Source organism: Condylura cristata, unplaced genomic scaffold, assembly GCF_000260355.1.
Source record: "Condylura cristata isolate star-nosed mole 26May11 unplaced genomic scaffold, ConCri1.0 scaffold00002, whole genome shotgun sequence".
Lineage (NCBI taxonomy): Eukaryota > Metazoa > Chordata > Mammalia > Eulipotyphla > Talpidae > Condylura > Condylura cristata.
In genome coordinates this window covers 15,494,743-15,508,621 of record NW_004567103.1, presented here as the reverse complement: position 1 = coordinate 15,508,621, position 13,879 = coordinate 15,494,743, and the positions used below count along the sequence as shown (strand labels likewise).

The following is a 13,879-nucleotide window of genomic DNA, read 5'->3' as shown; positions in this document are numbered from 1 at the left end:
AAAAGATAAACTTATGCCTTTTGCAGTAACATGGATGGAGCTGGCAGGGATCATGCTAAGTGAAATAAGCCAGAAAAATACCAGATGGTTTTGCTCATAGCCAGAGTGTAAGAGATCAGAAAAAATAGGATTAAAAACCAGTTAGATCAAGATGTTTTCTTACTCCAGAATCTACCCCTGAAACCTTTATGATCACTGTATTTCAGCTTGGTTTTTAAGACGTTCTGTGGCTGGAACTCCTCTTCTCACCCTTCTGTCATGGCCTAACCTTTTCATTGACTTGTGTTTGCATTACCTGTCTCATTTATAACAGGCTATCTTATTTATTTTACACCCGGTTTGTTGTCCTTTGTCCTTGCTATTTCCTTCCTAGAAATTCAGAAACCATCACATACTTGTAAAGAAGCGCTTTCTAGAAAGAAATCCCACCTTTGTCATCCTTGCATTTGCCTTGTGTGACCTGGTCCCAAGCAGAGCAGACCAGAGTGAATGGAATCTGATCCAAGTGAATGAACATAGATTTCAACCCAGAATTTCACAGGAAGAACAAGCTCTCTGACAAGTGTAATTTGTGCAAGAAAAATGTCCTTTAATTTCCAAATTTGATTTTAATTTAGATGATAGAAAATAGGCTTTGATAAGAATCATAAAAGTGATTATTTCCCAGAGAAGTTAACTAAGTCTTAGGAGGTTGAGGCAAAGGTGTTTTGGAAAGATAAAAAAAAAAAGTTTTAAAAAAATTCCCTCTATTTGCTCTCTAAAATCACTTCATGTTACTTTCATGTTACTATGGTTATCTCATAGTTTATGAAGTACCCTATGAACATTTTGTTATTTTGTTCTCATCCCTACCTGGTGAGGTAGATGCCATTATTCCAAATTACAAATGAGAAAAATGGGGTGCAGAGAATTATCTTTTCTGTCAAACATATCTATTTTATGTGCTATGTGAGAGCTATATGAAGCATGTGAGGGGTATACCCCTCTCTCCTGTGGGTATGTATAGCTGTAAAATGAGATTAATTGAACAGTATTTCAACTACTGTGGGACTTGAGAACTTATTTTTCAAGCAGTTCTACTTAAACTTTTGTTGGGTTAGCTTTTGAATGAGGAAAATGAGGGAGATCTAATCTCGTTCCGATGTGACATTCTGAAACCATGTACTTTTTTCCTAAGGAGAAATGCCCTCCAGCATATACTATCTGTCCTCCTCAGTTCCCTAACACATATAACTAGTAAACTAGTAATCTACCCAATTTAAAAATGAATACAGTATGGTAACCAAGCCTTTGTGAGAAAGAATACATCACAGTTGACAAAAGGACAATTATTTTTAAATACATAATACATTACAAAATATATTTATAATTAGTCTGTTGAGTCTCTTTGTTCATAGTAAGTGTGCTTCAGAATAAGTTAATGTATCATTGACTAATTAATATATTAAGGTTAATAATGAAGCAATGATAAGCTTGATACCAGCTTTTGATTCTCAGTACCAGCTAAGACTAATGGGCAGGCCAGTGTCTTACTTTTAAGTACGTTTTGGGAAAGTGCAGCTGCATGAACCTAGTCAGGGCCTCCATGCTCACTTTGGTATTCTTCACATGAACCTTGACAGTAAACCCTCGTCCAAACCTGGAAAGAAAAAGTGCAAAATATGAGCTGAGTTACATTTTGCTGAAATAGCTCCCTTGAAATTCCAGATAATGAAACAGGCCCCAAGCCGATCACTACAGTCCCTTTTCTTATATAAAGACTCTCATCTTGCCATAAAAGTTCAGAGTATGTTGCAAAAACTGGAAATAGTGAATTGCTGTTACTTTTAATTTATTTGTGCTACGATTTTTAACTTATTTCTGCTATTATATGAATTTGAACTCTTGGAAAAAAGCTATGTGAGAACATGAAAAAAATCTTGGCTTTCCTTGACACCAGGAATTGGCAATTGATGTCAAATTCTGGAATTAAACATTTTCTAATTTAGAGCAAACAAGTTCCTGAGAGACAAATTATTAGAGATTTGGTGTTAATAGTAAAAGTTAAAGCCAGTAACAAAATTTTAAAAATGTATCAGTATACCAATGAAATGCACCAAAAAATAGTTTATAAACAAGTCACAACATACCAAGTCCTTTCACCATTTTTTAGCTCTCAGTTAATACTCTTTTATAAGGAAACCGAGTCAGTGTACAGGTAAAGGGATATATGTAGCATCCTGAAGCTTAAAGATTACCATAAGCATTCTGGTAAATATAAAATATTCATTGTAATTTGATGGTATGATATTTATGCATATATCCCCAATGTGTTATTTAGTCAAAGGTTTTGAATGTGGTAAAAATGCTAAATAGTTCACTGAAAGCCTGTACAATTGGCTGGCAAACATGCCTGATCTGAATCTATGCCTTCACGTACTTGTCGAGGCCTGATTTGATTGCGTGAACTCTTGAAAGTGCTTCCTTTGTATTTTCACTGGATTACATTTTTGTAAAAGCTTTGAGGACCTCTAGATTTTTAAACTAAAAATATATTCAATCTTCAGTAAGATAGTTTAACACTCATTGAGTTGAGTCAATGATTATCTTCTTCATTCCAATTGTACTACTTTTCATTGCCAAGATAATTCCAGTAGGCAAGTGCAGTACTATTCAATGGACTATCCTACACCACCACATATTAACAATGCATTTGCTCTTCACCTGCTTTTTATATGCTGCAAAGACCCAATGCATTGGAATCGTCCATTCACCATAATGGCCAGCCTGGTACAGAGCGCTTCACATTCTTCCATGCTGAAAGAAAAAATCACAGCGATGTGGACACAGAAAACCTAAATGTGGGTTTAAGCTCAGAAGGGTAAGCTGAACTGTTTGATGATGGCAAGTATTGGAAGTATTGTTTTAATTCCTTAAGATGTCTTTTCTCTTCAAGAATGAAAAAAAAAAACTTTAAAAATATAAATGAAGCCTCTTCATTTAGGGTTTATTACTGTTTTTTCATTCTTGGAGTGAGGCTTTCTCTTGCACCTAGAACACCTTTTCTAGTAAACATATTATTGTTTTCATGCTTTTTCAATCTCTGACTTAAGGACTATATTTCCTAAGGAATTTCTCCAAAATGATACTGGTTTTTATTCTTTATGCCTCGTACTTTAAATTCAGGTTTTCATGTTTTTAAATTTCTAAGTGCTCAACCTGTGCTCTTGTTTCATGAAGTATGACAACTGGAGAAGTTTCTAGGTAGCCCCCAGCCACTTTAATACAAACATGAGTGGGAAATAAATGATCGGCTCTAGAAGTGAGGCTAGCCACATGTGTCTGGGTTAGCTACCAGCACAACTCTAGTACTTTTTGTAAAACATGACAATTCAATGAAAGGACCAACTTAACACAAGACCGACCTTGTAAAAAAGGCACAGGTAAAAAGCTCACAGTTTTTTATTTACTTAACTGATTAGAAGATGCCTCCTCATGGAGGGTGAGCTGTGTTTTAACTGACTAGAAGGGTGAGCTGTGAGCTGACTCTGAAGAGTACTGGTGAGATCAGGCTTTGGATAGTTTTGTGAAAACAAAAGTTGGGTAGAAAACACAGCAAAGACAGTGGAGTGAGTGTCAGTGGCATGTGTCATTCAGATTGACTGAGAGGAGAAGGTGTCATTGAAAAGAAAGATGGAAACGTCGATAGTAAAAAGCCTTGCCCACTAGTTACACCAAGAATGCTGAACCTTAGCGAGGTGCAGGAGAGATGAAATTTAAGTGGGACTAGATCTGGCCTGTGGGATTTGACTTCACATAGGTAATGGGAACTCATGGCTGACTTAAAAGGGCCACAAGGCAGGAGAAATGGGTTTTAAAAAATAATGTGGGTCCTTTGCTACCACAGGAGCTGGATGCTCACCATGAAATCTGCCCATACTACTCCTACGACCATAAACATAAATATTTTCACCCACTTGTGGGCATTCATTATCAACTGGTATGCAGGGGACCAGCCTTTCCCACCTGTCGCCGTATGGTGGGGTCATGTGACTCCCGAGGTTCCACACTTGGCCTACCTGTGAGAGGTGAGGATGACGGAACATTTGTTCTGTACTTCTTCCGAGATGATCTTCCAGAGGTGCCGTTTTGATTTAGGATCCATCCCAGAGCTTGGCTCATCCTTAATAGAGAGTTACAAGAAAAATGTATCAAATTCATTAAATTTTGATGAGGTTCTTTACATGAATCGCTGTGTCTCACTTGCTTCCAACAGAAATCATTTGTGAAGTTCTGTGACTAACTTGTTTTATACTTAATAGGCTTCTTTCTGCTGCTGTCAGATAGCTCAAAATTAATCATTTAAAATTGTCAATCTGTTTAAAAAAGTGTCTCAGTGAAGTTGATACTCTTACTTTACACTTGTCTCATATATCTTTGGGAAAAAAATCCTGCTTCAATTACTGACAAAGCAGAGTTTTGCATTTAATATAACATTGTCACATATATATTTGAAGCCAAAGCAACAAGATTGCTACCTTGCTCCTGAAAGCAGAATTGTGACTGTGAGTGATAATATGCTTCTGAAGCAGGGAAAACACAATTTAGTTTTTCAGTTAATTTGTTTAAAAAGTCTTTTTTAGGTTGATGTCATTAATTGAAATTTAATAGTCCTTGGGGAAATAAAAATAAGATTTGCTGAAATTGCCAAGTAAAAGATGTAAATTATATTTTAAAGTAAATGATGTTTTGAAAAAATTGTTCAGACAGAAAATTAAAAATATAGCAATAAATATCTAAACAAGCTCCCACCAGATGATTCTGAAAACAAATTATAGATAGAGATTAGGTAAAAATTAATATATATGGGCCCTCCCTGGTGGCACAGCGGGTTAAAGCACTGCACTAAGATGATGAAACCACTTCCGCATGAGTTCGATTCCCGCCTGCCCCGGAGGTGACCACATGGCGTGGCAGACCTCTCCTGACCCGCCCGCTGCTCCCCTCAGCAGTGTACTTCGTCGATCTGCCTGTTCTGCTCCCCGCTCTGTCTCTGGCGAAGTCTTTCGCCACCCCTGAGTCTCTGGCCTGTACCCCAGTTCTGTATGCACAAATAAATAAATCTTTAAAAAAAAATTAATATATATAATATATATATATATTTAGGAATATCTATCTACATATCTATACACACACACATATAAAATACTTATATTCCCAGCAATGGATTCTTATATATAATGTATATGCACATATGTATGTATAATATACATGTATATACAGGGATATAATGCATTATAAATCTTTGGTAGTATAAAAAGATGGGTTATGTTTCACTCCATCTAGATAGCTTCAATGACTTGATCTTTGTATGATTTAATTCCTGGAATAATGTTATGATTTATAATATTTATATTTTTAATGCATATTGGTAAGGCTCTTGCAGAGTTTGGAAGGGGATGTTTTCAAAAGGCTTGTTTCTGTGAAATAAATAAATGATAAATGCTAACCTTTTTTTTTTTGGTGTGCAGAACAGAATGCTATGTCACCATTACAGGCAATATATACTTCTGGGTAATCAATTTAATTTTCTAGCTGCAAACCAACACTTATGTGTGTACATAATGCATTTCTTGCTTCTAAAAGTTTAGATAAAATAGCAGGGCATATTGTCAATCATATTCCAAGCTGGTAACTCATATTTCTAAATAACTAGGAGATAAAATATTCATATAATACTTTGTCTTAAAATGTGTCTTCCCTCCTTAGTACAAGACGAAAAAATATGTTAGCTCACCAAATCAATTACTAATAAAGCTGTTTTTTTCAATAACGGGGCATTGAATTCTACCATGTCCATAATTTTATTTAATCAAATAGCCTGCATTTGTTTCAACTACTTCCATTCCCTTGACAACTGTTTCTTTTGAAACTGACAAACATTGATAATCCTTGGGGAAATACAAATAAGATTTACTGAAATAGTCAAGTGAAAATATGTAAATTATATTTTAAAGTAAATGATGTTTTGAAAAAAAATATATAAATTCCAGACTTCAACTACTATACTTCAAAGCTATTGTACCAAAGCAGTGTGGTATTGGGGTCAAAACAGACATATAGACCTATAATGGAATAGAAATGAAAACCTGGAAATAAATCCACACCTTCATGGACAATTAATCTACAACAAAGGAGTCAAGTGTATACAATGGAAATTTTCTTTCATCAAATAGTGTTGGGAAAACTGGGCTACTGCCAAAAGGATGAAACTATCATTTCATCTGATTTTAAATAAGATATCATTTAACTCAGACTATCATTTCACACTATATACAAAAATTAACTCAAAATGGATTAAGGGCTTGGATGTAAGACCTGAAACCATAAAATACATAGGCAAACACTCCATAATAATTGGCTTCATTGATGTCTTTGTGCATTCATCTCCAACAGCAAAATAAACAAAAAAAGAATATAAACACATGGGACTACATCAAACTTCGGAGCTTCTGCACAGGGAAAGGTATGCCATTAAAAGTGCCATTAAACAAAAGCACACCCTACTGAGTGGGAGAAAATATTTGCATACCATACATCTTCCAAGGAACTAAGATCTACAAAGAACTCATGTAACTCAACTAACACAATCCAAAAATGAACAGAAGTACTAACTAAGCAATCTTCCAAGGAAGACATATAGATAGCCAACAAATACATGAAATGAATGCCATTATGATTTATCCATAGGGAAATGCAAATCAAAACCATAATGGGATACAACCTCTCTTGTGAGAATGGCCCACAGAAAAAGGTCTAAAAAGAACAAGTGTTGATGAGAACATATATAGAGAGGAAACTTCCTATGTTGTATTCCCACCAGTGAATATAAACTAGTCTAACGCCTATGGAAAACAATATGGAGATTTTGTAAAATATTAAAATAGATGTATCATAGGATCCAGGAACTTACTCCTAGAAATTTACTCAAAATTGAACAGTAATTTGAAGGGATATAGGCACTCTTTGTTCAATGTAGCACTATGTATGATAGGCAAATTATGGACTTAAACTAAATGCTCAAGGATAGATGAATGATTTAAGAAGATATGTATATAGACAAAGTGGTATATATAAACAATGGAATACTACTCAGCTATAAAAAGATGAACCTTTACCATTTGAGACAATATGGATGGCACTAGATAGTATCATGCTAAGTGAAAAAAGTCAGAAGGAAAAATGCAAATACCAGATGGTTTCACTTATATGTGGAATGTAGAGAAAAAAGCAAAAGGGTCAGACAAATCTAAACAATAACAAACCCTAGAAATCTGACTGTAGATTGGAGATACCAGAGGGGAAAGGAAGGGTAGAAAGCAGAGTGTTGAATGTGCCTAATGGGCTCCAATAGAGGTCTATCTGTATCTCTATTCATAGAGGTAGATCACATCTGTAGGGGATCTTGTACCTCTAAATCATATATACAGTGTTGTAATCCAACATTATTTCAGTTAAAAACAGAGTGTTTTGAAAAATAGCCAGCATGTAGTGAGACCCTAAATAATGTTAGGTAATAAAAGGCTATGTGGTTACTGTTATGTAGTAGCCTTTTTGGTAATTATTCTCTTACCAGCAATAGAATGGAAGGTTTTCCTATCAAGGCCAGTGCAGTGGATAATTTTCTTTTTGTGCCATAACTGCACATAGAGGTGGCTCTGTCCTTGTAGGGCATCAGGTGAAGTCTCCTAAGGAGCTTATAAACAGTCTGTGGACATACAAGCAAAGTTAGGTTGATATTTTTCTGACAAGACTCTTAAAAAAATACATAGAAGAGAAGCTGTCTGTGAAAAGAAAATTTTATAATGAAAAAGTACATACCTGAAAGACACTCAAACATTTAAATTCAACATAGCTTTTGTTTTTATTTTCAATATCCACTTAAAATTAATAATCATTTAAAGAGATAAAAGCAGTTCTGTGGTGGCTCATTTCAAATGGGATTTGACCCACACCCACACCAGGGGTGTGTGTGTGTATGCGCTTGCCTGTAACTACAAGTTGTTCTTGCTGCTGCATTAAAACAGACTTTCCCTGTAAAGTTTAAAAGAGCTAAAAAAGAATTCAACCTTTCACAAGGCAACTTTTTCATTGATTGTCGTCACTGTTTCATCTTTCTTCTTACTGAAAGGTGAGTTATCACATAAAGACTTTATTTAAAGCTGACCTAGGTCAAAATTTTTGCGTATTAACTTTGGAGTCATGGGTTCTTTTGGCTATTTCTGTATTTAAACAGTCCTGACAAATAGTGGATCCTGGGATGATTTCAACAGGTCTCCAGCTTTGCAAAAATAGAAACTGTCCCAATGGTTTGTCATTCCACTAAAAAGGCAACCAGTTTCAGTGAAGTACAAACTCACATTTGTAAATCCAAATGGAAGTGATCTGATCTTATCTGGCTATTTTTGCAGGTAATTCTATGTTTCAATACTTACCTGACACAAAAGGATGTAAAGAAATCACCAATCTAAAGGAGTTAATAGTCTGCTGGCTAATTGCTCAACCCAGAACCTAAGGTAGGTGTGATCTGGTGGCTGTTAAAAGCTAATTAAACAAACAGAGGCCTAGAAACTACTAAAACTGGATTTATATGTGTGTATGTAATACACACAATCAGTTATGACTGTTCCATTATCATTACCAGGAGAAAAATGTCTGAGTTTTCCAAATGTCAAGTTGACCTTGATGGTGGGAAGGTGAGAAACAGATACAATCCTGACTTTCAAAGGAAATAATTTTCATACTTATACTCACTTCTTTAATATCTTTTTCTGGAATTCCATGCACCCTGGCATAGAAATACATATGTTCTTCTACTGTGACCAGGTCATCTAAGGCATCTTCTTGTGGGCAGTAGCCTACCAAGGAGCTGTGAGAGTGAACATGACCCAGAGATCTGAATAAAGAGAATTAAAAACATGGATGAGTTTCAAAAGATGGCTTTTGAAAGACATCTAATCCACACATATTGAGAAGGTAGTTCTATTTTGGTCACAGTGATTGGTGATTGTGATAGAGAGGTAATTTTTAGTGACCCTTAAAGATTTAAAAATTTCTACTTGCTTGAATGGCTGTTTTTTTTCCCCAAGGATTTAAGAATATAACCATGAATAAGATAAAAAATTCATTTTTATATATTCTCATTCAGTGTTGTTGTGCTTGGTAAACTGAGGCAATATTTTTTCATACCCAGTCTTATTTCTGATCAGAATGTTTCCACTTGAAGGAATGACATCACCAGTCAGCATCTTGAAGATGGTGGTCTTACCCGCTCCATTCACCCCAAGAAGCCCAAAGCACTGGTTTGGGAGAGGAGAAAAGGTATAGATCTGTTAATAATCATGTGACTATCATGTCTCTTTCCTCTTCTCCCTGGGTGAAGTAAATTTTTACCAAGAAAAATAAATCACTAGTATTATTAATAGGTATTGTAATGTTTGGGTCCACCCTGGTGGCTCATGGAGTTAAAATGCAGCACCACAAAGCTAGCAGCTGCCACTTCAGCACAAGATCTCTCCCCGGCCAGGGAGGTGACCCAGATGGCACAGAAGACTTCTCCTGACCCACCTGCTGGTCCTCTCAGCAGTGTACTTCATCATTCTGCCTGTTCTGCTCCCCACTCTGACTCTGTCTCTGGTGAATCCTCTTACTGCCCCTGCACCTCTGGCCTGTACCCTAGTTCTGTATGCATAAATAAATAAATCTTTTAAAAAACAGGTATTATAATGTTCTATTGGTATTTGACAAAAATTTATCTTTAAAACAAGAGGGTACTCACATGTCTTTTTTTCCTTAACCATCTGAACATTTGTGTTTATACATATTTATTTTACATACTATATTACAGCACATCTCTATGACATGATAAAATGCCCCCCAGTTAGATGTGCTAACCTGACAATGTAATTATATTTATAGATTTCACACAAACTCACAACTTAACCAAATAAGCTACTGAAACAATAATTTCTTTATGCTGTTGAATAAATTTGATGCATTTAGTCTGCAGCTGTGCTTGGAAAGCTAAGGGAAACGCCCCATTTCCTTCTTCCAAAGCTGTTTTAATATTGCTTCCAGGAGAATGGCAGGAACACAAATGGCTGCAGTTCCAGGACCTCAATTCTGACAACTGATTTTTCTGTGCTGTCTTTTAAAGAAGCTGGAAAGGACGTTTCCACTCCGCACAGACTTTTTTCTAAAACTTCCCTCCAGGGTGGACAGTAGCTTGGGAAGGGGCTGAGTATTTTGCTAAATCCTCCAAGAGACATAGTCCTTATAGGGTAAGTAGCACATGGACACTTGTAAATATTATATAGTGATTCAAGATAGTCAGAGGTTGACTTTCATATTTCTAGAAATAAGTAAGGAGAAAGATTTTTGTCATTTTATCATGTCAATACAAAGGACAATTAGAAGAAAACATTGTCCCTTACCTCCCCAGCTGGTATCCCAATGCTGATATTGTTTACAGCTATAATCTTTTTGTGGATCAGCTGGTAGGTCTTTGTGAGACGATGAAGTTGGACCAGGTCAAATTCATCTGCACCATTCTCTACTCGTAACCTCTCAGCTCTCACGTCTTCGTCTTCATCTATAGTCTCCATGACAGGTGAGGAATGAAACTTTCTAAAGAAGAGTCTAAAATATGGACCAAGTGATTTAGTGTTAATGATTTCAAAATGGCACCACTCAATTTTGAAATGTTTTAATCAGTTTTCACTTCACTGAAAGTACACAATCACACACAATGAAAGTACACACACTTCAGTGAAATTGCACAATCACATAACATGTTTGCTTTAAACATTTTATGCATTATGCATCATGCTTCTCAAATAATTTGAATATTAGCATGGACACTCTTCATCATATGTGCTATGACATTTGGGAAACACTCTTTTCCCTTCCACGATTTAAATGCTTACAGGTCTGCAATTACAATTCAGAATCCTTATTTTAGTAAGCAGGAGCTCATTTGAGTTGTTAGAAAGTTACATCTTAACAGAGAGCCCAGAATCATTAGCAAGAATCAACACTCAAAAACCCCAAATCAGTGATCACCTTTAATCTGCTCTACTTCTTTATCATCAATAATGTGACTGCTATTCTGTAATCTCTATAAAGCGAGTGTCTTACATAGGACCTAACCAATATACTAAGATTATCAGCACTGACAACTCAGTCTCAAACCCACCTCCGTATCTTGCTTAATGAATAACAAAGCAAAGCAAAGCAAAGCAAAGCAAAGCAAAGCAAAGCAAAGCAAAGCAAATATAAAACCTAACAAATCAATTCAAGTCTTCCTTTAAGGTACCCATCGCTTTTAAGGATATCCCTAGAGATTTCAACTGTGATGTTTAATTTGAATCATCCCCATTCCAAAAACCACTCATTCAGTCAGCCTCCTATCACTGGAAATGCCTTAGAACCCTTGTTATTGATCATTTTCTACCTCCACTGCCGTCCCAGGTTTGCCTCTTTCTTACCTACATGTCTCCAGGGTCCCAGTCCCTGACCAGTCCATTTTACTCTGCACCATCCCCACAGAATTATATCTCCTAAACCACCATTTGATCAAAGCTTTTAATGGATGGCTGTTTGCTCAATAAAATCTAAGCCACTGCTCTTTAGGCAGGTACGCAATGGACTTTGTCATCTCCCCACTTCCCTCCCCTCGCTTTAATTTCCACTTTTTTCATTACATTTATTCTATGTTCTAGTTACTTCTCAAATGTGCCACTAAGCTTTTTCCCACTATCTTTGCACTTCTTTTTTCCTTAATATTATTAGCTACTTGCTGAATGAAATGGTGAACTGTGATAAAGTTTTAAAGCAAAACATGTGCACAATATTAATGGAAAAGCTTATACTACTGACCTTTCCAGCATATTTTGCATTAAGTCCTGTCTTAGATACCAAAGCTACACTTTCATTGCACTTACCTGAGTTTCTTTATTATCCACTCATTGATTAAGAGTCGTAATAAAAAGAACATGGTGCCCTGAACAACCAAAGCCACGAACATGGCACCTAGTTTGTTCATCTCAAAGGTTTCACTTGGATATTCCACTCCATAGGCTTTTAAAAAGTCTAGGACGGACTGTTGCTGAGAAAGTTCAATCAATCCATAGCCAAAACAAAATTGTGGGAAAATCAGGAAAATGCGCTTGAGGGTTTCAGAAATAAGTTCTAAAGTCTGAAATGAGAAATAAAAGTGAAACTCAGCAGTAGAAAAATATTGACAAAAACTGAAAACTAGATGTAGACAAATATTGAAGGTTGAGCAGTTTATTTTTTTGGGAATTGCTTCATGGTTGAACTGAATTTACATCTAAACCTTTAATGTAATGATATGGCAGATATTTATTACTAGGAGACAAAGAGAAAAGGGTAATATTTTTCCTGAGGGGTGAGCCCAAACCTTGGAGGCAGAATCACACCTAGATCTGCCTCAAACTCTAGGAATGCAGGAGTAGTTGGCATCTGATAGGCTGATAACAGCATTGGCAGGTGCTTGAGTAGGGTGGTATTTAGTACAGTGGTTTCAGACACAAAGGTAATTCCCACTTGGAAAGGAACTGAAGTAGCGAGATGAAATGGAAGAAAAAACCATCTCAGTGCAGAGCAAATGGCTCATTTAGTGTTATTCACCAAACTAAGGTCAACCACTTGCACCTCATGAATTTTCTTTTTCCTCCTGGAGTGTGCTTCTCTGTTCCTCAGTTTTCTTCATTTCCTCTCTATTCTTTCATTCAATTGCCTGGTACTGTTAGTGCTTCTCTTCTCACTAATCATAATTGTTAGCTCTGAATGGAAAGTGATACTTACAATGAAGTAGCCTCCAATACATGATTGAAAGGGAAGGAATTAGGCTTTTTTTTCTCTATGAATGTTCACATGAATCTCGATCCACAGTTAATATGACTAAGTCATTGTTTTTATCACTAACATACTATAACAATTTGTTAATGACTAAAGGCTTAGCTGATTCATTGGTTATATGATTTTGGTATTGCCATATACAATATTGATTTTTTTCTCCATCATTCTATTCATGCCCTATCAAATATGGAGCTTAGGAAAACTTTTATGGCCTGTAGTTTTTCCTCTATTAAACTTAATAAAACTAAATGAAATTTCTCTCTTCTACTTGAAGAGTGCCAAATACAGAAAACCTTTTTACCTTGAACATTCTGATGTATTTGATACATTCACTGAAGTTTAGCAGAGTCATAATAAAGGACCTTACCGGGTCATTAGGCTTTTCCTTGGAAAGAAAGTATACCACCGACAGGGAAACAATGGAATTGATGCCAAAAAATAGGTTGATACAGACATAAGTGATAAAAGCCATTCCTGTTTCATGGAAGACTCCAGCTAGCAAGTACATCCAAGAAAATGTAGCATACCTGTATGTTAATAACATTAAGAATTAAAATTATTTCTTAATCAGTCTCCTTTATAAAACAAATAAAATTAAAAATTTAGATAGGGTTCCAAAGCAAGTATCTATATATAAATACACACACACACGCACACATACAAACACATATATATTTTTAAAGATCAACTACAAATTAATTCCTCTGAAAGAGTATTATTGTACCCAAAAAGGACTTTGTTTTTGTGTAGAAATATGAATTTAATCAATATAAATGTTATGATTTAAAATTGAGGGAAAATAATAACATTGTATAGCCTAATTAAGTAGCTACATCACACTTAAAAGCTGCTCATACTGTTTTTAGAAAATACTTGAGCAACCTTTTGGTTAATGTAAAAGAACTAGAGGCAGCGAGATCTTCCATCAGCCACAACTGCTAACTAAATGAATACTACC

At 35.7% G+C, this 13,879-nt stretch overlaps 1 protein-coding gene across 1 annotated transcript in view; it reads right to left on the bottom strand.

Moving 5' to 3' along the window:
* Positions 1-13,879, bottom strand: part of ABCA12 (ATP-binding cassette, sub-family A (ABC1), member 12) — a 162,348-nt gene that overhangs the window by 3,807 nt on the left and 144,662 nt on the right. Inside the window, exons 43-51 of the mRNA XM_004674322.1 lie at positions 13,289-13,448; positions 11,982-12,235; positions 10,473-10,677; positions 9,229-9,338; positions 8,794-8,935; positions 7,613-7,747; positions 4,059-4,162; positions 2,704-2,796; positions 1,534-1,639 (exon numbers count right to left, since the gene is read on the bottom strand). Of these exons, the coding sequence (XP_004674379.1) occupies positions 1,534-1,639; positions 2,704-2,796; positions 4,059-4,162; positions 7,613-7,747; positions 8,794-8,935; positions 9,229-9,338; positions 10,473-10,677; positions 11,982-12,235; positions 13,289-13,448 (1,309 nt within the window). The remainder of the gene's footprint in view (positions 1-1,533; positions 1,640-2,703; positions 2,797-4,058; positions 4,163-7,612; positions 7,748-8,793; positions 8,936-9,228; positions 9,339-10,472; positions 10,678-11,981; positions 12,236-13,288; positions 13,449-13,879) is intronic.